Raw genomic sequence first — 27500 nt, 5'->3', positions numbered from 1 at the left:
ATACCAGATCTGACACGTCTGTGTGCCAATTCTGAGCATGGTCCGTTCAAAAAATGTGACCATGCATAAAGTGATGGTCAGCTCAAGACAGACAAGCTGAGAGAGAAGCACACAGAGAGAGAGAGAGAGAGAGAGAGAGAGACAACACAAGACAAATTCTTTATGACACACACACACACACATATGCGTGCGCGCGCGCATACACACACACACGCATACACATACACACACACACACACACACACACACAGAGGGTATGCTGCTGTACACGCCCAAACACCCCAAGGCGGGCAGTACGTGTGACGTTCATTGCCAAAAGCTCTGTCAGCGCAACACGACTTGCATTTATAACCCAATGAATGCCAACACCTTAATGTCTATTCCCTTGTCACCCACCTTCTGCTCTACCTACTTCCCTTTCCCCAGTAGTGACTGTTGACCGTACTACTAGTAAATCCCTAACCAGTATGGTAAGGTTCGCGGACTTTGAAATGTTAAGTCCGGTGGTAGGTTAGTGTGTCGGCCCAGTCATAAATTCACTGGCCAGTCTTCTTCTCACCAACCCCCCCAGGTCCTGTAACTGTTGTTTGACCGTCTGTCTGACCACTCACATCCGTCTGGGACCCTGACCTCCTCACCCCCCACACCACCCCCCTCCTTTCTTTTCAAGCTGTCGTGTGGCTGGCTGCGAAGAGAACAACCATCATCACCCCTCAAACCAAACACCACCTGTTTCCTCACCCCTCCGCCCGCATTCTTCCCCCATGATGTTCTATGGCTGCAAAGAACAGAGTACTGTCTGACCAGTCGCAGAGCGTGGAGATGTAAAGTGGAGCAGTAAAGTGGAGCAATCTGTGGGGGTGGGGCATGGGTGCTGGGGGGGCGCTTTCATACTAATCTTCTACTTAAATAATAGAAATCTGTGGGGGTGGGGGTTGGGGTTGGGTGGGGTGCGGGAACAGATTCTCTGAGAGGGTCAATGAAGATGGAGTGTGGGTGTGGGGTGAGAGGAGGGGGGGATGAGGGGGGGGGGGTGACCACGGCCTTATAGATTAAAACCATGGGGTCTGACACTAATAGGCATGAAACCGTACGTGTGGTCAAGGCGAGAATTCTAATGGGAGGGTGGAAGTGGAGGGCCACAGGGGTGGGGGGGGGGGGGAGAGAGAGAAGGGGACTGGATGGAGGGGTTGGGTGTGGTTGGGGATGGCGGAGGTGGGCGTAACAGCTAAACAGTGTGCCCCCCTCCCTCACCCTCATTCCGTACTGTATGCAAGTATTCGTGTTTACAGCGAATGCTTGTCCACTTTCTAAAGGAAAAAATCAAAACATTACACAAAGCAATTTCAAAGGGAAAATAAGGTTTTTAACAATGGATTCACCATCGTCTTTATTCAGAAGTGCATTTGCAACTGGTTTGTTGATTAATATGCCTTATATGAAACTGTGATTTTCCCCCAAAGTGAAGTTGTTGTTTTTCCTCTCAAAACAAACTGCTTCGGATCAGAGGTTTTGCTTAATATTAGCTCACACTGGACTGGGTCCTGAACTGGAAAAAAAAAGTGCAGAACGAATCGAACTGGAACGACAGCTTTCCCATGACGATCTGGTATTCCCCAAACAGCTGAGTACCACGATCCCCGAACACGTCTGGTGTCAGGCGTTCTTTAATCGTGACAAAATGCCAAAGTTCATTTTTACACCTGCAGACACCGGCACGACTGACACGGTATTGGCACAGTGTGGTACTGGGGACAGAACAGGGGGAGGATGAGGACAGTCCACACCGTGAGAGGGCAACACCTCGAAATCATGGTTTGGAGTGTGCGTGCCATCCTGATTTATCGGGGCGCTCTCTTAACAGGGTAGAACTCCAAAAACAGCTGGTCACGAACTGATGCCCAGATGGCTGGCGCGCACACTCAAACCATTATTCTGAGGTGGCGCCTACTCACTGGGTAGAATGGGCGCAATAGCCGAGTGGTTAAAGCGTTGGACTTTCAATCTGAGGGTCCCGGGTTCGAATCTCGGTGGCGCCTGGTGGGTAAAGGGTGGAGATTTTTCCGATCTCCCAGGTCAACATACGTGCAGACCTGCCAGTGCCTGAACCCCCTTCGTGTGTATACGCACGCAGAAGACCAAATACGCACGTAAAAGATCTTGTAATCCATGTCAGCGTTCGGTGGGTTATGGAAACAAGACCATACCGAGCATGCACACCCCCGAAAACGGAGCATGGCTGCCTTCATGGCAGGATAAATAAACAAAACGGTCATGCACGTAAAATGTTAAATGTTACATGTTTGTCTGAGTGTGTAGGTGTGCGTGCCTGAAATCTGATTGAATGACACAGGAAACGAATGATGAGCGACCAATAGCAGCCGCCAGTCGGCTCTACCCAGGTAGGCAGCCTGTTGCGTAAATGACTCCGTGAGTGTAAAACTGCTTAGAGCGTGGTCTCCGATCGAGGATACAGGCTATATAAATATCCTTATCAATCAATCAAAAAAAAACAAAAAAAAAAAACACCTCCGATTAAACTTCAACTTCCAGGAAAGTCTCGTTTAATCAGTCAATTGTCTGCCACGCGGTATAAACAGTGAACCTGTGGGACACTCAGTGGCAGCCGCCTCCACCCCAGGCGTTACAACCAAAGCACAGACCACTGTCACCACAGCTTTTGCCTTGGAATGATGGAAGGTCCACCCTGATCACCGCTCCGTCGTCGTCGTCGTCGGCCTCCTTCCGTCTCGAAAGACGATGGCTGCACCAGAAATGTAGTCACTGCCACTCCAGTAATAACATAAAGCCTAAGGAAGACAAGGAAACTAAACTGAGGACGGCGTGGGTGACCTAACCCGTCAGAACATTGAACTGTGTTACACTTTTCGTCACATTTGATTACTCTGTGTAATTATTAGGGCTTCTCTCCCCCATGGAGAGCGCGTCGCCAGAGTGCAACGCCACCCAATCTTCTTTTTCTGCCTTTAAATGTGTCTATTTTCTCTATGAAAGTGGATTTGTCTCGCCACAGTGCAACACCACCCATTTTCCCTTTTTTCTGTCAGCAACTGTGTATATATTTTCCTATGAAAGTGGATTTTTCTACATAATCTTGCCAGGGACAACCCGTCTGCTGGCGTGTTTTTATGTTGTTTTGTTTTGATTTGTATTTCCCACGTGCGCCAAGTGATTGCTACGTATGGGACATCAGTTTGTTGCCTCATCCGAATGTCTAGCGTCCAGATCACCACTAGAAGGGCCCGGATCATTACTGCTGAGAATGTGATTAGATCTCGTGCCGGCGCTCAGATTCTCCCGCTTCCTATGCGGACGTATCACCGCTAGGTCACTACACCGCATGGTGGGCGATCCTCCTTCTGCATGCGTCACTGCACAACAAACCCTCAGGAGATGAGAGTCCTCTCTGACTGTAACTCACCAGGACAACACGAGGTTTCCCCTCAATTGAACGGGGTTCCTCCTCACTGAAATACTTATCTCTCTGGGCAATATACCCTCCGGAGTTAAAGGTTGACATTGGACACCTAAGGACGGCGCACATGAAGGGACAGAAACCACAGGAAGAAAGGCACAGAAGGGGGACTCTTCGAAACCGGAAAAGAAAAAAAATATTGCCGGAGGTTAGTTCTTTTTCAATGGCCGCTTCGGCAGGGGACTTAAATGTCACTGACAAATGGCCATTCGGGGCAGCCGGGGAAGATAAGAAAGCGGGAAGGTGAATGAGGATGTATGGGGGTGGATGGGGACGGGGTGGCGCTGACAATGACAGTGACGGATGACAAGGTGCTGGCAACTGACACTAACGAGGGGTGTGCGGTGAAGCGGAAGAGGTTAGAGGGGAACATGGAAACGAAGAAGACGAGTCTTTACAGGGGACGCAAGAATATTATATTGAGGAAGCATAGAGACGGGCGCGACAGCCAAGTGGTTCGTTAGAGCATTAGACTCTAGAGGGTCCTGAGTCTAATAACGTCTCGTGGGTTACAGATGAGATTTTGTTTCCCCCAATATCTCGGGTCAAAAGATGTGCAGACATGTGTGACGTATGCGCATGCTGAAGACCAAATAAGCATGTTAAAAGATCCTTTAATCCACCCCGTTTAAGAGTTCGGCGGGTAATGAAAACACAAAATACCCAGCATGTACAAACCATGACAAGAATCACCAGCATGCCGATGTACGTCAAATAAAGTGACCATATAGTGACAGGTAAAGAGACTGAAATGTGAAACAGGGAGCTGGGGAAGAGGGGCACGGAGTTCTTTTGGTGATACTGATCAGGCTGGTGACTCTGGTGTATAGGGGGGAAAGGGGAGATAGGATAGACCATGCCATTCTGACCAATAGCTGCAGTGACCTGCAGTAAGTAAAAGTATCATGCACTCTTTAGTTAATGACGAAAGGGAGAAAGAAAGAGGGACAGTAAGGGGTGGAGATGGATAAAGTTCAAAGCAACAAACTTCAGCCACACTGGAGGGAACTGGATCACAAACTGACCACAATGACTGAAGAGGAAAGATCGTGGTAACAATCATGATGATCAGACGATGATGGTGATGGTATCAAGATGGACCCAGACAATGATAGTGATGGTACCAATGATCGTTTGCAGAGAGAAACTAAGCCAAAGTTTAAATCAGACATTGGTAGCTGTGGCTGGTGGTGATGAAGATGATGGCGATGGTTATAAAATACCTGTCATGATGATGATGATGATGATCATAATGGTGCTGACGATGTTATAAGACAATGACGACGATAATGACACTAAAATAATGGTCATGATGATGATGGTGATGATGACATATACAGACAACGATCCTTTTAACACACAACAAGCAGGGGAAGACGAGCAGAAGGCCGTCACGCTGACTTGTGAACTCAACATGATGAAAGTGATGCTGATGACCAAGGTACTGACCGTGTCCTGAAGGTCTAGCTCACAGCCCCCCTGCACCAGCACTTTGCACACCTCTGCGTGGCCGTTCTGGGCTGCGAAATGGAGAGCTGTCCGTCCCTCCTGCAAACAGTCACCACACAGGTCAGGTCAACAGTCACCACACAGGTCAGGTCAACCACACATGTCAGGTCAAGTCTCCATACAGGTCAGGTCAACAGTCAAGTCATGTCAACAGTCACCACACAGGTCCGAGATCAACAGTCAACAGGCAGGTCAAATCAAGTCACCACACAGGTCGGGTCAACAGTCACCACACAGGTCGGGTCAACAGTCACCACAAAGGTCAGGTCAACAGTCATACAGGTCAGGTTAACAATCATACGGGTCAGGTAAACAGTCACCACATACCTACAGGTCAGGTCAACAGTCACTACACACCTACAGGTCAGGTCAACAGTCACCACCCCCCCCCTACAGGTCATGTCAACAGTCACCACACACCTACAGGTCAAGTCAACAGTCACTCAACAGTCACCACACACCTACAGGTCAGGTCAACAGTCACCACACACCTACAGGCCAGCTCAACAGTCACCACACACCTACAGGTCAGGTCAAGTCACTACACACCTACAGGTCAGGTCAAGTCACTACACACCTACAGGTCAAGTCAACAGTCACCACACATGATCAGTTAACAGCCATCACTCATAGGGCTGGTCAACGATCACAAGACTGGTGAGGTCGACAGTCCCCTGTTAAACAGTCACCAGACACACTAGATTGCTAATCGCTAGACAGACCATTTTATGTTCACCACCACCACTACTGATCAGCGAGACCAGACAATCACCCAACACAGTCACATATTACGTGAACTGTCACAGTGGGAGAAATGGAAGCAGTAAAAAGACGCCAGGTATGTTAACAGTAAGATTAATAGTCACCAGACAAGGCCAGTTACCCCAAACCGAATAAGGCATACCGTGCACAGGGCCATAAGAACACATCCCATATGGGCTCTAAGAACACATCACACAACAGAACACAGCCACCTCACACAACAATGTAAAACATCGTTAAGCCTTGGGAGTGGAAAAGACAACTCTGATCACAGCACTGATCTGAACCAAGATTATCAATAAAACTCTGGCGTTGGCCATACCGCCGCCTATTTCTCGCCGAAGGATTCAAAATACACATGACACGATACACCTGAAAGAATGACATAATCATGCACAGTGATACTGAACTAAAGTACATAAAACTGGTATGCACAGCACACCAAAACGTATGTATGCCCAATACCCAAAACAGAGTTATGGTGCGCACGTGAGAGTGAGAGTCAGAGAGACAGACAGACAGAGACAGAGACAGAGAAGGGGGGGGGGGGATAAAATACATGAGCGTGTGTGTGTGTGTGTCTGTCTGTCTGTCTCTGCATGCATGTGTCTGTGCATGTACACATAATATATGAGTGCATACGCGCGTGTGTACATTTTTATGAAGCTAACCCAACAGCCTCATAGCCTGCATAGGAGTCAGTCAGGAAATGAGAGATTGTGTTTCCGAAGCCTGTGTAAGCGAAACAGTACTTCCTCTCCTACCCTTCCCTATCTCAAGATCTGTACGATATCATTTTCCAAGGCTCCATGCCCAGCTTGTATGCACGCATTAAGCGTATACACAATCATGGTGACAGACGAGATGCCCATGGGCAAAAAACCCCATCTGTGTGATGACAACTAGTGCTGACACGCCTCTGGCGTCCGCTCTCATGCATATATATATATATATATATATATATATATATATATATATATGTGTGTGTGTGTGTGTGTGTGTGTGTGTGTGTGTGTGTGTGTGTACACGCGCGCGCGCGCACACACACACACACCCTCCCACAACTCTGTCACGTGTGAGCGTGCGTGTGTATGTATGCGTGCGTGCGTGCGTGCATGCGTGCGTGCGTGCGTGTGTTTCTGGTTCGTGTGGGTCTCGTTGTGACGCGCGATGTGAACTCTCCTTCCTTCCTGCTTGAGCAGAATTCGCTCACGTCGCCTGCTGCTGAAACCAACCAGCCACAGTTGTTTCTGGGAGTTTATCAATCAATCACCAACCCGCTCTATCTCTCTATCACTTTACGTGCCTGCTTGCTATTCGGTGTGCTGCCTGACACACAAGGTGACTCCATCCCTATACGAGCAGTCTATCAGCCAACCCAAGCTAAAGACACTAATATCTCTATCTCACGAGTGTCTCTGCCAAAACCAAGGCCCAAGACACTAATATCTATCTCACGAGTGTCTTTGCAAAAACCAAGGTAAATGTTTACTATGGCGACACTCTCCCTCCCGTGAAGGCTTAGTCTCGGTGTTCACACATAGGACTTTTCCCTGACATGACACACAGTGTTGGTTTTGGTTCACTGCTTCACCCGACGGACCTGTTGTCACCAGTGCGTTTGGACTGTCTTTTCACTATCAGTGATATTAGACAATTAAAAAAAAAAAAAATAAAAAAAAGTGGCGGGGGTGGGGGGGGGGGGGGAGGGAAGAGGAAAACAGAAAAGTAGAGAACTACCAAAAAATGCATACCTAACAAGTAACATGCAATAACATTTAACAGTAACAATTCAATAATGATAATAATAATCAGAAACCATTAACAGTAACACAATTCTGAAGTACATTAAAGGAATGTAGAAATAGGGCTATGAACTAATGCCTGTGAAAGTTCGACCATAAGAACCTCGTCAGAAATTACTTTCGAAAAATCATCTGCAGAGTAGTTATTCTCTTTGAAATACTTGGGCAAGAAGGTACGTAACTGCTGACAGTGAAACAACAATGATGCAAGCTGAACTGATCACCACAGATGCATGTAACATTTTTACAATACTTTGTCTTCAGCGCATCAAGGTTTATACGGAAGAAAGGAGAGGTTATTAATCTTGTATAGGAAGCTGATGGATTCGGTATCTTTTCTTTAATAATATTCTCGGGGAATAGTGTCCCTTTATGTTTTAAAACATTTTCCTTCCATGTGTTGTGTAGTGTAGTGTATGTATCTGAGACCCCTGCAAGCCTACTGCTATACTACTACTAGCAGTCACCATGATGAAGAAATTCTTGAGGCGTGTGAAACGGAAAGGGCTTGAAAATGGAACTGAATGCCCCGGCGGAGTCTCACGAGACACGAGCGGAGAGTATGCTAGAGAAGGCGTGACTTCAACGCGAGCAAGATTTCCCAGCCACTTATCTCACAATGGTGCCCGAGCCGATGAGAATAATACATCACAGGACCGGAACGTCCCCCCCCCCCCCTCTGCCACAGAGAAAGAAAGGGGTACTGAACCCTGCTCCTAGGAATGACCCTTGTTGTGTGGAACGAGCTCTTCCAAACCAGACCTTCTGTGTACGAGTACTCTCAGCTCTGAGTCATCCAATTCTCTCTCTCTCTCTCTCTCTCTCTCTCTCTCTCTATATATATATATATGTGTGTGTGTGTGTGTGTGTGTGTGTGTGTGTGTGTGTGTGTTGTGTGGTGTGGTGTGGTGTGGTGTGGTGTTTTGTGTGTGTGTGTGTGTGTGTGTGTGTGTGTGTGTGTGTGTTTAACAGTCCAGCGACAGCAAAAGCAACGTAAGGAATAAGACTTGGGTCAGCCCACAACTGGCACAAGTGAAAATTATTGACAAGATCGAAGCTACAAACACGTTGAATTATAGTATGACATTTCACACCTTTAACTGTCATTACTGCATTTGTATAGCTGTGATTATTCATTTGTCTGTAGTTTGCTCTAACATTTACAGTATTTTTTGTGTCTACTGTGACTGATGCATACATACGACTGTGATTATATTATGTGTGGTTCATTTTAAGTATATATATATATATATATATATATATGTGTGTGTGTGTGTGTGTGTGTGTGTGTGTGTGTGTGTGTGTGTGTGTGTGTGTGTCTTTTATGTACATTTATTGAATGACTGTGATTCCCGTGTGTTGTTTTCAAAAGTGTTTTACACCACAAATTATTTGATTTCAGTGGGGGATGATAATTATTCTGAGTAATTATCCTGAGAAGTATTCTGTCTACAGTATAAATCGGGTGTGACATCTACCACATTCTTGCAGTTGAAGAACGCATGGGAACCCAAATCATTTTCTGCTGTGTTGTAGACGCTTCAGTAAGGTTTCAAGATCACTTAATATAATCAAAATGTTTTAATGTCTAGATAATATTTTTCCGAGAAAAATTATACTCAGTGGCTGAGACTCTTAAAAACACAATTTCATTGTAATACAAGGGAGAAAGTTACATTTACAAATGCGAGATATATCACACACAAAAAAAGAAAAAAAGCTCGAACTCATAAATCTGTGACAAGAAATCAAAGGCTGTTGAATTCTCGTTGGAGACTGAAAACATAGCAAGATAATTAAGCACTGTAGCATATTCAGTTTAAAAACTGAATGGAAATGTTATTTCACAATGGAAAGTCTGAAGAGATTTTTTTTTAACGTCTGGAACAAGCAAAAATACCATTTATTCTCCACATACAGTCTACGAAGTCTTCATATGTCTGGGGCTGCGGGGAGGGGGGGGGGGGGGACTTGCCATCCTGGCGAAGACGACACCAGAAATGACTGTGGGTTTGGGGAGAAAATTTAAAAAAAAGAAAAAAAAAATGCCATGAAGTATTCTGCGAAAATAATTATACCGAGATATCAGCGACGATGAGGGAAAAATCAAAAAGGGCAACAACAACAAAAATCATGACTGTGTGCATTCATATCGATAGGAAAAACAAATAAAACTACACACAGGAAAAAAAGAAGAAAAAAAAAAGGAAAAAGGGGTGGCGCTGAAGTGTAGCGACGCGCTCTCCCTGGGGAGAGCAGCCCGAATTTCACACAGAGAAATCTGATGTGATAAAAATAAATACAAATACAAACACATCAAACATACTATATAATACAAATTTAGTACCAGACTGAAAAAGACTTGTGGTCCCATACTTTCCGCATGCCCCATCTCTTTTCCAGCACAATCGGTTTAACTTAAAGCAGACAGGGAAGCAGGGAGAGCATAGTTTGGACAGAAAGAGGGCAAGTTAGGATTGGGAGGGAGGGGGGGGGGGCTGAAGAGGAGGGGATGGGGAGGAAAGGGAGAGTGGACACCTCGAGCTGAAAGAGTACAATTTTTAGGGTCCGGGTCCTGAACGTCTGGGAAGACAATCCCAAAACTGGTCCAGAATGCAGGGGAGGGGAGGGGAGGGGAGAGGGGTAAAGGGAGAGGGGTGCAATCTGGGCGGAGGAGAGAGAGGAGGACACTGTTGGCCTGTGACAAGAGGTCCCTTCTGTCAGCTCAGTGCACACACACACACACACAAACTGGCTGACAGCAGCTTGGATGTTAGCTGTGTTTGAACAGCTCCCGGAGAAAAAGCCCCAGTGTTTGCTCTGCTCCAATCAGACAGATCAACATGCCCTCCCGCTGTTTTCATGGGCCCAACACGGCGAGGAGGACACGGCCCTCATGTGTTTCCATCATCTGTCCCCTGGGTGGGACAGGAACCCGCAACCTGCCGTGCGCTAACGACCCACAACACTCACCGGAAAGCCAAAAGCACGAAGTCGCCATGTGAGAGGGTTGAGAGGCGAAGCGGAAGGGGGGGTGAGGGGTTGGGGGTAGGGGTGGATGGGAAACAGGCAACTCCCTGGGGTGTGGATAACCCAAGTTGGGGAGTTAGCGAGGGCGGAAGGGCCGAGTAAATAAAATCCAGCTTCCAAGACGTGAGACTGGCATGGGAGATGGTTTAACGCCCAACAGGTACACGTGATCAACAAACTCTCCCGCGTGCTTGAGGACCGCAAAACTTGCAACAGGGACACGGGATACGATACGGCTTAGCGTCTAATGACAGATACAATAGCCGTGGCTGTTAAGTCTCGCGCACGCCGTGTTCGTCTGGACTTCAGAAACTGAGCCGAGGGATTTCTTTTAACACACCCCAGGAAGGCAGTCTGGGGGAGGGGGTGGGGTGGGGGTGGGGGGGCTTAGCGCCTTGCTTTGCAGATGCTTGACCATCTGATGCATGCTGAGACAGACAGCTGTGGGATGGCTTAGCTCTTGCCTGCTTTATATAATGGTGGCCAGTGCATGCTGCGTTTGTGGACGCCCAGAGTTGGCAGACCTGGTTGGTGTTTAGCCAACTGGGATGTGTGGGCAATGAACTCAACTTTTGACACGTTCATTCAACCACTCAAGGACATCACGGACACACCAGCTAATGCAGGACGTACTTTGGCTAACGGCCAATGAAATGATTTATAGAGACCCGAGCGAGCAGAAACAGATGAACTGCCTGACAGACCTATACCCTGCATGTGACGAATGCATGTGACGAAACTGTCACACATATAATCAAAACAGCATGGGACAAAATGGAGAGTTTAACATATATTCTGGCGCCAGTAATTATGTTGCTGTTGTACCTGTTAACACACCTCTGAACATCACACAAACAATTATAACGACCAGCATATGTATGACGCATCGTTCGTCCAAGGATGGGGGTAGAACGGTGGTCCAAAGATGGGATCAGATCATGTGTTGTCCAGGAATGGGGTCAGAACTTTTTACTGGTCCAGGAACAAGGTCAGAGCGTTTCACTGGTCCAGGAACGAGGTCAGCAAGTTTCAATGATCCAGAATGGGGTTAGAACGTTTCACTGGTCCATGAATGAGGTCAAAATATTCCACTTCTGCATGAAATCGGTCAGAAAGTTCCAATGGTACACGAAATCTGTCAGAAATTTCCAGTGATACATGAAATCGGTCAGAAAGTTCCAATGGTACATGAATGAGGTCAGAAAGTTTCAATGGTACATGAATGAGGTCAGAAAGTTCCAATGATACATGAATGAGGTCAAAACGTTTCACTGGTCCAGGAATGAAGTCCGAATGTTACACTGGTCCAAGAATGAGGTCAGAATGTTTCAGTGGTCCAGGAACGAGGTCAGAATGTTCCACTGGTCCTGGAACGAGGTCAGAACCTTTCACTGGTCCAGAAACGAGGTCAGAATGTTTCACTGGTCCAGAAACGAGGTCTGAATGTTTCACTGGTCCTGGAACGTGGTCGGAACCTTTCATTGGTCCAGAAACGAGGTTAGAATGCTTCAGTGGTCCAGGGATGAAGTCAGAATCTGTTTTATTAGTCCAGAGGTGGGGTCAGAGCGTTCCACTGGTCCAAAGATAAGACCAGATCGTTTTACTGTTCCGAGGGTGGGGTCAGACAATTCCACTGGTCCAAACATGAGGAAAGGACGTTTCGTTAGTAAAGGGACGGGAGAAGGCCGTTCTGTTGCTGTTTCAATGTCTCGAGTCCACAGCCATGCTGTTTTTGTATAATCACTGTACTGACGCTCAAAACGTTGGCTTTGTGGTCCTCGCTGTAGCGTTAAGACAATTTGTAGTTAATCACCATGTGCAAGTCCACGCCCACTGACCCCCTCCCCACCCCCACCCCCACCGGGCTGTTGATGACAGACTTGCCCTTCCTCAGCGATCTCATCTCTACCCACGCCTTAGATTTTGTCCCTGTATGGTTTCACCTTGCACCCCCCCCCCCCCCCACACACACACACACACTGACAAATAATACTTATCATGCGGGTACACAAGATGGCCCGCAAACTCCACCTAAATTAAGAGTCAAACGAGGTGAGGAGACAGACTGGGTAAAGAGTAGCAGGGTAAAATCAGATGTGGACAACCGTAGAAAAAAACAAACAAAAAAACAATCAAACATCGAAAATTAAAAACAACAACTGCAGGCATCGTGTGATTTTACCACATTATGTGGACAACTCCGGCAGTTACGATTAAAATCGCGAAAGTCAAAACATCTAAAAAGTCAGCAGACACATAAGAGGTCCGGGTATACAAGGACTCGAGACAGCAATGACTCATGGGAAAGCGGAGAAACAGAAGGGAGAGAGGTGGAGGGAGGGAAGGGTGGGTGGGTGTGGGGGCTGGGAGCCCTCCCACAAAGTATGGGCACTATCTCGCGTCTCCGCTGCACACTATGTACACCGCTCTTTGAAGTGCGAACAACTGGCGAGACGGCGACGCGAAGGGACCCACTCCGTAATTAGCGTGTAAGGGAAGACAAGCAGTGCACGGAGCGACCCAGTGATTAGAGCATTAGGCAAACATGGCGTTCGTCCCCTCTCAGCAACGCTGAAGACTGCTTCGTCATGGTAACTTTTGTCAAGTGCTGCAAGTGAGAGAGAGAGGGGTGTGTGTGTGTGTGTGTGTGTGTGTGTGTGTGTGTGTGTAGGGAGGAGGCAGGGTCACGGACTTACTATAATTCATAAGTCTGTCGGACAGGGTAAGTGTGTGTGGGGGTGGAGGGGGGGAGGCGGGAGGGGGCATTAACCTATGTATTCTAACATCTCAAGGGCTGAGACTGGGATGGTTGGGAGGGGAGGAGCGGGCATCTTCTTGGAGACTAAGAATCTCGCTCCTCCTTAGCCATCGATTGTAACACTACATAAGCGTTGACCATGCAAAACATCGTAATTATCATGCATGTCCTTCCTGTTGCAGTGGTTTATATAGTTTCCTTTGAAATGCGTTCCACAGATTATTATCTGTATCGCACATTATATCTGACAATAGTTACTATCTAGAGGCTAAAACTAGTTCAATGTGACGTCAGTGGTAGTGACGTGTCAGTGTCACGTCAGAGGTATGTGTGCATTCGTGTGACGTCAGCGGTACGAGTTGGGTGCACAGATAATCCGCTATCTGTGGTCGCCTGTTAGAGTATGCAGTCAGAAACTGGAAGTCTCCAAAGAGTAAACACTCACTGCAAGTCTATCACTCTATCAGATTAAACAGTCACTGGTAGTCTATTATAAGGTAAAACAACCATAGTAATCAATAAAAGTAAACAGTCACTGGCGGTCCAGAGTAAACAGATTCTGGCTTTCCAGTGTGAACAACTGGTCACTGGTAGTCTATAAGTATTTATAAGAGTAAACAGTCAGTGGTAGTCTCTTAAACAACCCGACAACTGTAATCTGTGAGAGTTAGCAGCCAGACAGTGGTTGTCTATCAGAGTAAACAGTCAGTGGTAGTCTCTTAAACAACCCGACAATTGTAATATTTGATAGTTAACAGCCAGACAGTGGTAGTCTATCAGAATAAACAGCCAGACAGTGGTAGTCTATCAGAATAAACAGCCAGACAGTGGTAGTCTATCAGAGTAAACAGTCACTGATAGTCTATTACATAAAACAATCCGACGCTAGCAATCTCTAAGACAAAGAGTAAACAGTCAGACAGTGGTAGTCTATTGGTGCAAGCAGTCATTCACTGGTAAAGGTTGTCTACAGATCACAGTAAACAGACGCGAACATACGGACAAAGGACACAGACGACACAGAGGATACAACCGGACTGACCAACAAATGACACAGACATACAGACAGACAGATACACCTACTCAGACATTCAGACAGACACACCTACACAGAGACTCAAACACACACATGTATCATACATACAGACACTCTTGAAAGCACACACACACACCTTCACAGACACTCAGACACACCTTTACACACACACACACACACACACATACCCAATACAGACAAGCAAACAGACACACCTATAAACTATAAAGACACTCAGACAGACACACCAACACAGACACTCAGACAGACACCTACCCTAAACAGACACACAAACAGATACACCTATAAACTATAAAGACACCCGCCAGACAGACACACCAACACAGACACTCAGACAGACACCTACCCTATGCAGACACGCAAACAAACACACCTATAATAAACTATAAAGACACTCAGACAGACACCTACCCTATGCAGATACGCAAACAAACACACCTATAATAAACTATAAAGACACTCAGACAGACACACCAAAACAGACACTCAGACAGACACTGTGACCTACCCTATACAGACACGCAAACAGACACACCTATCATTCTAATAACCTATAAACTAAAGACACTCAGACAGACACACCAACATAGACGTCTACTCAGACAAACACACCAACACAGACAGACAGGCACGCAAACAAACACACCAACACCGACATTCAGACAGACACACCAGCACAGACACTTAAGACACCTTCCAAGACAAGCCTACAGATACACACACACAGCCACTCAGGCAGAGCCAGACACACCAGACACTCACTCACCTGGTCAGGGTGCAGGGATGCCCCGTCCTGCAGAAGCTGCTTGACCCTGTCCGTCTGCCCCTCGCTGGCCGCTTTCAGCAACCCATCCCCCTCCTCCCCCATCCTCCACCCCCTTCCCGGCCTCCCCTCACCCTCACCCCCACCTCCTCCCCCAACGTCCGTCTGGGGTGGGCGATGCTGGGGGTCGCCGGGAAGCAGGGTGTGGGTGGTGGAAGGCATTCCCCCCACACTCATGTCTGGAACAAAGGAAAAGACCGTTGAATGTACACGTGTCGCTTCACCATCACAAAGCAAGAGATCTATTCAAGTCGACACAGCCAATACCGGATTGTATTGCACTGTTGTGGGCAAAATTATGTATACATTACTGGACTGGACGAGATCAGTCAGAATTTGCATTGCGTTATATTGAACTGTGTTGTGTTGCTGTTATGAACATATAATACTAGACTAGACTAGATCAGTTAGAATTTGCACTGCATTACATTGAACTGCATTGTGTTGTTTTGTACTGCGTTGTATTGTGTTGCACTGTATTGTGTTGCACTGTATTGTATTTGACACATTGTAGTTGACGAACACTGGACTGGATTGGATTGGACTGCATTGCATTGTATAATATTGTATTGTAATGGACATAATTACTGAACTGGCTTAGACTGCATCGTATCGTATTGCATTGTATCGCCGCATCGAATTGTATCTTACTGCATAACATTTTCGTCGCAATGGATGTCCCCAAGCCGAATTATGGATTAACTTTTTTTTCTTTTTAAATATAATTCAGAGTGCATCCCCACAGTCCAGTGCCATCTTTTCTTTTCTCTCCCAAACTCCAAAACAGAAACCTTTAATTTTTCCCCATCTTTTTCTCATTTGAATCACAGTCAAATTATCTATAGAATTTTGCTAGATATATCTAATTATTTCACTGCCATGGGTACTTAAACGTGCGCTTAAAACACCGGACACACACGGCCATGTTTTATTGTTTTTTCTCATCCGAAAGACTAACACCCAGACCACTGCTTCCTCTCTGGGTATGTAGGACGAAAGAAAATGAGCATAGAGAACTTTCTGTTTCTGTCAGCAGGCTCAATGTCACACTGTGAAGCTGGTCGTAACGAAGAACAGTTCCGGCAATGCAGTCTTGGAAATGGTTATCAGGTCTGTCCGTCAACACAATTATTATACTGTCCATCACTGACCAGAAGGCTTGGCAAATTTTGCAAGTACTGAGTCAGAGCTACTAAGTGCCTAGTGGTGAGACAGGCATGGAGACTCCACGATGTAGATTATAACAATCTGAAAACGCGCGCGCGCGCGCGCGCACACACACACACACACACACACTACTGTCGTACTGAGTACAACTATTTTGATTATGGTTATTGTTGCTGTTTTAAGAGAACGATCTTACAAGAACAAATGATTCGGTCCTTGTATCTCGTTCAAATGCATCAGTGTTCGTGTGTTGGAACATAATATGCATACTCATTCTCTCTCTCCCTCTTGTCTCGGAGAGAGTGTGAGAGACAGAGGGTGGGAGGAATAAAAGGAACGGGGGTGGGGGAGACGGGGTGCTGAGAGACCAGCTATTTACTAACTGCGGAGTAAAATGTTGAAAGAAAAAAACACACACACGCATAATAAAGTGGAAGGCAACACGAAACTCAGCCAACAAAGCACAGCTATACTACCCGACCCCGACCACCCCCAAACTCCCCCGAAACCTCTCTCTCACAACCTCTATCTCTGTCTCTTGTGTCGTTCACCGCCACACCATCTACGTCAATGTCCTTTTCACACACACACACACACACACACCCTCTACCACCCCAACAGACAAACAGCCGAAAGGAGGGGACTGGGACGGCGGGGATAGGAGTGGGGGGTTGAGGGGAAGGCGGGAGAGGAGAAGGGGAGCCCGCATAACTGAAGTTGTTGTCAATATTGGGTTGCAAAACAGGTAAACCAAGCGAAGCATTCCAAACGGAGTTGCAGCCGAGGGCGGGATTTTCGGGCGCAAGTACCTCACACTACACCGGCTTCAGCGAAAGCTGTGATCCGGAAAGATTGATGATGATGAGATCTGTAGTATCTGCTGACTGACTGAAGTGCTCTGTTGCTGGGTCGGCCACTGAGTCAGAAACGAATGCGACTTTCAACATCTGATCACTTTTTTTCTCTTCCACACTACTTTCCGATTTCTCAGTAAAGAATGCGACTTTCAACATTAGAACACTTTCTCCCTCCGCGCTGCTGTACAATTTCTTAAAAGCTCTGTGACCTCGACATTGTAAAAAACGTCAATGTTGTTCTTCTTCTTTCCCCCCCGCCCCCACCTTGCATAGGTTATATTTTCTTTTCAACACTGTCTCCATTACAATTTCACATGAAATTCCACACCAATAAAGCAAAATTGCAATTCACACCACCAGTTTAGCAATAGAGGTAGTACATATATACATACACACACACACACACACACACACACACATATATATATATATATATATATATATATATATACATATACACATATAATATACACACACATGTATAATATGTTGATCGTTTGCAAGGGTGTTTTTTAGTTAACAAATAACTGACGAACAAGAAAGAAAGAAAGAATGGATGAAGAATAGAGAAAACAAACAAACAACAAACACATACACAGACAACAACAATAACAAAACAAAAAAAAACAAAAAAAGATAACACATAGATCCCAGAACATGACATTTCCAATCTCAACTCACAGCACACATTAACAGTCAAATCTCATGGATCACAGGGAACATACGAGTCACAACAAACCAGTCAATACAAGATTGGTCAATATAATGTTTCCACTCCTGTGGAAATACCTCTGACTCTATATAAAAGATCAGAATTCATGTTCCATCACTAAATCTAAATAAGGTAGCCATTTAATAGAGAAATCCTGATAATTCCTTTCCATTAGGCGTATTTGTTTTTCTGTTGAGTAATTGCGTTTGTGTTCAGCAATGAATGCATGTAAACCTGGTTTAACCTTATTAATTCTACACTTGTATATAAAGAATTTTGCCCATAAAACTATCACATCAAAAACATCACCTGTTTTAGTTTTTTCATCAGTGCCAACCAAAATAAGTTCAAAACTGAGGGACAATCTTTCACAGTTTTCACATTTTTCTTTAAGTTTATTTTCAAACTGAAACCAAAAAGTTTGTATAACTGGGCAAAACGATAAATAGTGCTGTATTTCAACGAATGCGACTTTCAACATCTGATCACTTTTTTTCTCCTCCACACTGCTTTCCGATTTCTCAGTAAAGAATGCGACTTTCAACATTAGAACACTTTCTCCCTCCGTGCTGCTGTACATACAATTTCTTAAAAGCTCTGTCACCTCGACATTGTAAAAAACTTCAATGTTCTTGTTCTTCAGTTCCAAGGACACTAACAAGGGTGCAGAATAATGTTCAAGTTAATGAACAGCATCTGTCATAAACTGGGCACCTCAGAGTGTAAACGACACATGGCTCAACAACAAGGTGTTCACACACACACACACACACACACTCGTGCACGCACTGACGCACACAAACAAGATGGTGTACATCCGTCTGAGTCACAAAAGCGAGTAACCAAAATAGACAGAAAATGATAAGATCAAAGCGTCGTCTAATATGGAAGCATGTACTGCAGCGGATACCGCCGTAAAAGACCCGGAGAAGAAAACCAACTCCATGCACCTCAGAAGAAGGAGCAAGCGAAAAATCAAAAACAACCGAGGAAAGAGCAACCATCCCTTTCAGTCAGCCACTGGGCCCCAAACCAGAGCCAGTATTACCATGCAAAACTTTAACTGTCCGGATGCAATCACGGAAATTTAAAGGGGGGGGGGGGGGGGGGGGGGGTGAAATGTCCAGGAAAATCAACAGCCTGGAAAACATCAGTATTCTAGGAGAAAGAAAACTGGACAAAAATATAAATTTGTATCCATCATGGAACAACTCGATGAAGAAAACAAAGCGGTACTTACGACCACAAGTGGGTGCCAGACCGACTCGGCAGGCCATACTGCTTCCAACAAAAGATCACCGTTGACTAAATTATCCACCAATGCGGAGCACGCCGCCCAACCACTGAAAAAGAAGCCGCGGCCAGAAAATCGGGGGGAAAAAGAACAAGGTCCACACGTATCAACGTCAGACAAAACTATGACGCAAGATCCAGAGCGTAAAACATGACGTCAACAGTCCTGCAGCAAAACCTGGAACTCCACCTCGAGTCCTTATTCACGACACCGTAAAGGATAAGTTGATAACAAACTAGTGGGTTGTCGTGCAATCTTCAGGTAGCCTTGAAAACGATTTACATTTACGAAGAAAGCAAAGTTTCTTTTGAAAAAAAAAAGAAAGAAGAAGAACCGTCGCCTGAACCTGACTGTATACCTACAGCTGGACACATGAGACTGACTGACATCAAGAAGCCAACAGACTGCGGTCAAAATCTCACGAGTTGTGTCAAATACATCGAGACACAATTTCCAAAGTCAAGCGTTTTAATCAGTCACGCAGCCCATGTTACTTTTTTAAGCTCAACGTATCAGGGGGTTCTTCAATGCATTACACAATCAAGACTTGTACAAGCGTCAAAGCTGTCATCCCTGAAGGACAAACCACCTCAGGAGAGACTGAAAACTCTGCGACTGCCAAGTCGAGAACATCGACGCCGTCGAGGGGATATGATTGAGGTATGTAAATTGGTATACCTCCAGGGCTGTCACGACGTCAAACTGCCAAAAGTTTGAGCTTGCCTGCGGAAGAGACCTGTGAGGGCACAGCTTTAAACTCCAAAAAAGGGACACAGGCTCAACATTAGAGGAACATTTCTTCACAAACAGGGTTGCTTTCCTCTGGAACATTTTGCCGAACGGCGTCGTAGTTGCACCTTCCATCAAATTGACTCGATTGCCACTGGAAAAAAATTGCCCACCTTGTACTCACCAAAATATCATTAGGTTGATGAAGACACTAACTATATTGCTCCATACGCCAGCCATGCGTATTGCAAAATATATAGTTACTGTCCACAGAACGAAGAACAGGCCTTTTGTAACAGGGCCTCAAACGTCATAGAAGTCAAGTTGTAGCAGAAGGGGGAAAAAGTTTATGTCAACCACGATCATCTTCGTGCTGCTGACTACAAGTACAAATTCGTCGACAAGGTGAGATCTGATCTATCCCACATATGGCGAGTGGGGCGAGCATCCTGGCCAGAAGATCAGTGTCAACACCAGATGTTCTGGGAAAGGCGACGAAGGAGATCAGCCATTCAACGTCATCAGCATGGCACCGGCTGCAACCCCCTTCCCTTTGTCGTACCCCTCTTGATTCTCAGGATCAGCCTTGGATCCGGTTCTTCTCTCTTCAGCGACACGCACCTATGACCTATTCCAAGTTGTTTCGATCTCAACAACAGATAAAATACGCATCTTTATCCTTGCTATAATGGACAAATGTATAAAGATGCAGTATTATTTTTTGCGCTAAGATTTTTAAGAGTTCGAACTGGTCAATAGTTTCCAGCAACCCAGTTACAAAAATATGTACGTCTCCATCTTTACCCTGCGAATTCTTTGTTAGTTTATCAAAATGTCCTATAGCTATTTATCTGTGAGTACTCTGACATTTCTTTCGCGTCGCATAATGTAATTATATACCTGTAGTTCGAGCACGTTCACACACACACACACACACACACACACACACACACAGAGCCTCTTCTCTCTCTCTTTTTTTTTTCTTTTCATTTTTTAGTTAGGTTCCGAAATCAATTTTGTGGATAGAGGTTCAATTTATGATCAACACACAAACACGCGAGCGCATACATGAATGCAAACACTCAGAATATGATAGTTTCCGGTTTCATGACAAGATTATTTCTCCAATCACGTCTTTCATCCTTGATCGGGGGTATCTACTATTCCAAGTGGATGAGAAGTTGTGGGGTTTTTTGTTTGTTTTGTGTGTGTGTGTTGTTTTGTTTTGTTTTTTTCCGCGTGTGCTTTGCATTTGTGCTTCGGCGTTTCGTGCGCTGAAAAAGACCCATTTCATACAGCAACAAATCAGTATCCCTTTACGTGCTAAGTGGGTCGAAAAGAGACTTTTACTATCCTTTACACCAGAGAAGCAGTACCCTTACCGGTGCTTCACTCGAGGAGCGAAACAGACCGGTAAGTATATAGAAAACAGCGATTTATACGATACTTTTTTTTCCTACAAACCTTGTTCGCTTGTTCATGAAAAGAAATATTCTCAGTCAATTCGTTTCACACATTGTCCACGTAAAATTTGACGATCCCCTCAACTGACAATCATTTTCAAGCATGGAAACCACAGCAAAAATAAATAAATATATAATAATGATAAATAAGTGAATAACGAGCTGGTGAAGGTGACTGTAAAATCCCTTTTTTTCCTCTACATAGCGACGGTATTTATACACAAGACGCACCCGGACAATCTGAAACGCGTTGAATTTGTCATAAATCACCAAGTTCGGCGCCCACAGAACGTCAAAGAACGCCAGGCTGAACTGTAAGCTCCCAGTAAAGCCCCTGGAAAACTCAGTTTTTGACAGGGAGCTTAAAAACCGTTTCCCCGAGTCTTGAACCCGCGCCGCCGGCGCTGTCACGGTGTTCTCCCGTGCCTCTTAATCCCATCTCTCCATCAGTTGTTTGCCAGATTAAAATCATTTCACTGATGGCCCGTTTCACCTCGGACACCCTCAACTTCAAGGGTCGTCCGCTCCTTTTTTCTGCTTAATGGGTCTTCGTTTGGGGGTACTGAGGCAGCCAGGTGTGAAAATGGAAGCCGCTTTTAAGGAGATAAGACTTGAGGGAGGCGCTAAAGCGTGAAGCCTGAGTCGTGTTTACGTCTACAAGTGGAAGAACAGCCATCAACACTTAACAACCGTGAAGTAAAAAAAATAAAATGAAAAAAAAAGGGTCTACGCTGTCACTTCTCTCGGTGTGGAGAAAACCTGAGCGGGCGGCAATACAGGCACCATTCTGTGTGTGTGTGTGTGTGTGCGCGCGCGCGCGCGCGCGCGTACGTGTGTGTGTGTGTGCGGGAGGGAGGGGTATGTCTGTCTGTACATAATCCAATTAAATCATGTCGCTTTTTCGCAAAGTTCCTGTTTCGGTCAACATGAAAAAGTGTTTGGTACTTGAACTTGAATCTGCTGTTCAGACAGCACAGTATAACAAAAGTATATATGTAATATCATAATATATTTTACTGAGTCAACTTCCTTGGTTTGTTACATTATTGTTTTAACGTTTTTCTAAAACAGTGGATTATATATATATATATATATATATATATATATATATATATATATATATATAGGCGTGTTTCTTTCATGTATGCATGTGTTCTGAACGACATGCATATTTCAGAACCAAAATGCATGTCCAGCACTGAAGATACATACATACATATAAATGTATATACATGCAACAGTTGCATACAATGATGTATGAATTTGTGTATCCTGCAAGGTTTATAAACAAGCCAAATAGAAAATTCTCGCCATTTGTCGATGATTTTTTTTTCTCTCTGCAACTTTGATATATAACTTGGACTGTGCGCTAAGCTGATCAATGGATAGTATTCAGCAGCACCGGCCTTGATAACCAGTAGAAAAAGGAGCAGATGTCACGGCATCTATTCAAAGTATTCGTGGTTAAAACCAGCTTTTCCCCCCCACACACACACTGCTCCAGAGACAAGCGTAACCTCTACCGTCCATTATCAGACACACACTAAGGTGATACGCCAGACCCACACTGGGGTGCGGGGCGGGAAAGGTACTTTGAGAAAAGGGTCTCATCTTTTCAAGGAGCCTTGATACTGACAGGCCGCGTGACAGCGCTGTCTTTGTGAATCACTTTGTCTTGGCCGCTCCCCTCTTCCCCTTTGTGGCGGGGGGGAGGGGGGCATTACCAGACTTCGGGTAGGCGGTACAGGGGGATGGCTTAGCAGTCAGGAGATAATGAGGTACGCCACGGACTCCGGCATACAAGGCCGTGGGCCCCGCCACCGACCCCGCCATCTCCCAGATACGTGCGAGCGGGTCTCCAGGCAGTGCAAGGTCATTTTACGATCTTACTGAGAGCCGAAACTGACATCGCCAACACTGCGTTTCCTCGGTGTCCAAAGATAAGCGACATGACACGACCTGACCGGAACCGAATCTCTCCGTTTCAGTTCGACATCAGTAGCCTTTATAGCTAAGGTAAAAGTTGAAGCTGACTGACGATTTGTTAGGGTCATCCAGTCAGTTCTTTTTTTTCTTTCTTTTTTTTAAACATAGCTGACCACAAAGCGATCTGAAAGCATGGGTCACTGAAACAGAAAACAAAAAATTCAGAGATCACCGCTGGCATCGTCAACCACATCGGCATTGATAAACCAGCATCCAAAAAAATTTGAAAGCAGTCACCTTCACATGCAAAGGCACGGATGTTTTCCTGATGAAGTCTTCTTTATAAAGAAGTGACGTTGTTGTTGTTGTCTATTAAAAAAGAAAAAAAAAAAGAAAAAAAAAAGTGGACAGCTGAGTGCGATACTTGTTGCTCAAGTTATTCCAACACACACGCGCGCGCGCACACACACGCACACACACACACACACACAACCGCGTGTGTATTTTGATCGATTATCATCCTTCACTGGCCGCGGCGGCTGTGTGAGGTTACAACTGAATCCCCCGCTCCCCCCACTCCAGTGACTGAGCCAGTTGTAACAGGGACACTGGGCTAGGTACCATAGGGAGACTGTCACTGACTGCCTTTTTACACATACACCCGAATTTTGCTAACGAGTCTCACGCGGGAGATGAAAGCCGAGTCTTGTCAGGCGTAACGTGACAAACGGCCCTGTCCATTACTTATATTTCAAATTCAATGGACCCGCACTTGTTTTCAGTTCAATGAAGGGTGTGATAGTTTATACGTTCATGTCCCCTTTTTTCACTGCCATAACTTTTATCTTTTACCAACCTTTGCAAAGCCTGTTTGTCTATTTAAAGAATGACAGAATCATGGTTTGTTCATCTGTACTTGTCTTCTCTGCAATTCGTTCTTTCCATTCCATTCTATTTTTATCCTGCGTTTAAAGTTGAAACCAAAGGCTATCAGATGAAAAGATTTTGCAAGAACACTATCGACTGACAAGCAACCCCCATCTCATTCTCACATTCTGCAAGAACACTAACCACTTTTATCCCCTTGAACACCATCCCCCGCCCCTCCCTTGCACTCCGTCTTTTTCTCTTTTTCTCTCTCTCCGACTGCCGGTGTCCGTGTTGTGTGTATCGGCGTGTGTGTAGGCGCGCTAAAAAGTAGTCTCTTTTGTTTTCTGGAGCTCAAAAGAAGAGTTTGATATGCCTTGGAAAAACACAGGAAATGATGTGTCCAATGACGTCAGAAAAGCGGAAATTGAGTTTGGTCAGGTGTTCAGCAATTAGTACTGACCGCGTGTCAGTGTGCTTTTCTTCCGGTCTCCACTCCGCCGTAAGTCTCATGACTCATGGGAGAAGATAGGAGCTAGGACAGTGAGAGAGATGGGGGTAAAGGAAACAGGAAGTCTCAGACTGTGTGCACTGCTTTGCTCTGGAGGTCGTATTTCAACGGAACAAAGACATCCGAAACTACCTACTGAAAACACGTTAGGCACTAGTAAACAAAACACCTCAGAACAGGCGACAAAATACCCCTGATCAGCAAAGCAAACACATAGGTCTGTGACCAAGTAAACGGTCAAAATACACCCGAGAAGACAAAATACCTCTCTGCAGACAAAGTACCTTTGATCAGTAAAACAAAATTTACACGTTGGTGAAAACAGCCACAGCTAAAATATCTCGGACCTGCAGGTAAACCCGAAATTTCAACAACAAAATACCTCTGATCAGCAAAGCAATTACACGTTGGTGAAACAGCCACAGCTAAAATATCTCAGTTGGACCTGAAGGTGAAACCCGAAACAAATGACATTCTGGCACCACCAGTCAATCAAGTTAAACAAAGGTTCGGTTACCAGCTTGTTTGCCGCCACATTCCGACACCTTCACCTCTGACACGCACAGAGGGCGTTAGGAGGCGTGACCATGACGTCAGGTCAAGAGGATGAACCAGCCATAACAGCAATGACCTGCCCATTTGCCATAGCATGCATGGCCCCACTGGTAACCGACCACCGTGTCTAATTTGTCACACTCTAACGTTTACATTGTAACAATCTCTCACGCTATGACAATCTCTCACATACTATGTATGGTAGGCCTAATCTCTCAGGCTGTGACAATCTCTCGCATTGTATGTATGGTAACAATCTCTCAAGCTGTGACAATCTCTCACATAGTATGTATGGTAACAATCTCTCATGCTGTGACCATCTCTCACATAGTATGTATGGTAACAATCTCTCACGCTGTGACAATCTCTCACATAGTATGTATGGTAACAATCTCTCACATTGTAAGCAAGGCAAACACACAAGTGTTGGGGTACAGCACAGGCCGTTTTGGTGAAAAAACACAGGTAAAAGCAGATGGCTGGTGGTGGAGACGGATCGAAAATAAATTGCTAAAGCCCAAGAAACTGAAAGGATTCATCGACTTAACTTGTCCATAGGAATATTTATCTGCGCTATCAATTGATACAACTGGACGAAAACTAAAACTGTATTTAAAAACAATTGATAGCGTGCCAATAAGTAAACATATATATCTCATCATTACTCTGAAAGTGTTAGTAATAATTATTTGGAAATGTGAATTTCAATCATGAATGATGATGGCATTTTGATTTCAACAACACTATTTAACTATGACAATAATCCAGGTGATCCTGCAAGTGCTTGCTGATGTCCTCATAATTTCTAATGGATTCCAGAACAAAACTAAAAAAAATAACAAAACAAAAATAAATAGTCCATACAGTACCCCAAACAATTCATGAAAATTGAAAAAGTTATTATGATGACAACACTACACATTATCTGAAAATGGGCAGCAAAAAATAAACAAGTACCAATCCCATTGTACTAACCATAACCCAAGCCACCAGTCTAGGCCCAGTGGAAGGCAAGGCGTAACTCGGAAAACACCAGGATCTATCGGCAGAAGACTCTGCATGCTCACATCTTTTGAAATGCTGGCAGTGTAAGAAAAGCAAGGTAATGCAGCCAATACATAATGTATTAATTCATAATTCCAGCATGAGGGGATTTTATTTCGTCAGACTCTTCTGACTGGAACTAGTGAAAGTAAAACAATACGTTTCAATTTTATGGTTTCCATAATGCTTTGCCATAATAGTGCTTCTTAGATTATTTCAGGAAGAAATGTTGACGACAACATTTTCTGGGTTCAGATTGAATAATAATAAACTATTTAATAATCATTTAATTATTTGCTTTACTAACAATAAATCTATAATAAAAATAAGTTATTTGCAAACCTATGTTTTGTCTAATCACAGATTTAAGAGAAATTCTGGATAAAAATATATTTGTGTGTGGCAGTGTGTAATCAAGCATGTGTCCATGGATGTAAATCATTTTGTCTTGGTCGCTCATCCTGCAGTATTCTGTTCTCCCTTTCTCTCTCATCACAATGTCAGAAAAAATCATAACAGAATAGGATGTCTTTATTACCAATTGTACCAGAGTTACAAGGAATATTGGGGGTGGGGGGGGATATATAACAGGTACACACTGTAGGTTTTTCAGCCATGTCCATACGTACTTGAAAGCACAAACGTGTATGAAGCGCATGTTCACATTCACGCATGCCCATACATGAATGCACACTCAAACCTTATTAAAATGTGTGCTCACTTGTAAATTATTTGTATGTATTTTGTATGGACTGAGCTAATAATTAGCTCTACAGTTAGATGGTTGCTGATTGTAGACGTGTACAATTATAGTTTATACTATAGTGAAATCCTACAGTGAAATAATCTGACTGTTTCCCTCATCCTCCCTTCCAACTGTTCTCTGTCCCTCCCTGTCTCTCTCTGTCTCTGTCACACACACACACACACACAGTCACTCCACAGTTTCTGAGGCTTGACCTATATTATCTCACTCATTTCTATGCAGTGGCACAGGCTGCAACATACAGTCTGTGCTGATTGTAAAACTCGACAGCCAGCTGTTTGGGGCGAGAGGATAAAACTGTGGACGAGAGGATAAAACTGTCACTGTGTGCACTGCAGGTCTGGGTTCAATACCATGTCCACCAAAATG

General features: G+C 44.9%; 1 protein-coding gene across 1 annotated transcript in view; it reads right to left on the bottom strand.

Moving 5' to 3' along the window:
* The window catches only part of LOC143282806 (uncharacterized), a 59575-nt gene that overhangs the window by 27598 nt on the left and 4477 nt on the right, over positions 1 to 27500 (bottom strand). The window contains exons 2-3 of the mRNA XM_076588588.1: positions 15184 to 15419; positions 4946 to 5044 (exon numbers count right to left, since the gene is read on the bottom strand). Of these exons, the coding sequence (XP_076444703.1) occupies positions 4946 to 5044; positions 15184 to 15419 (335 nt within the window). The remainder of the gene's footprint in view (positions 1 to 4945; positions 5045 to 15183; positions 15420 to 27500) is intronic.

This window comes from Babylonia areolata, chromosome 6 (genome assembly GCF_041734735.1).
Source record: "Babylonia areolata isolate BAREFJ2019XMU chromosome 6, ASM4173473v1, whole genome shotgun sequence".
Classification (NCBI taxonomy): Eukaryota; Metazoa; Mollusca; class Gastropoda; order Neogastropoda; family Buccinidae; genus Babylonia; species Babylonia areolata.
This window is presented reverse-complemented; position numbering and strand designations above follow the sequence as displayed.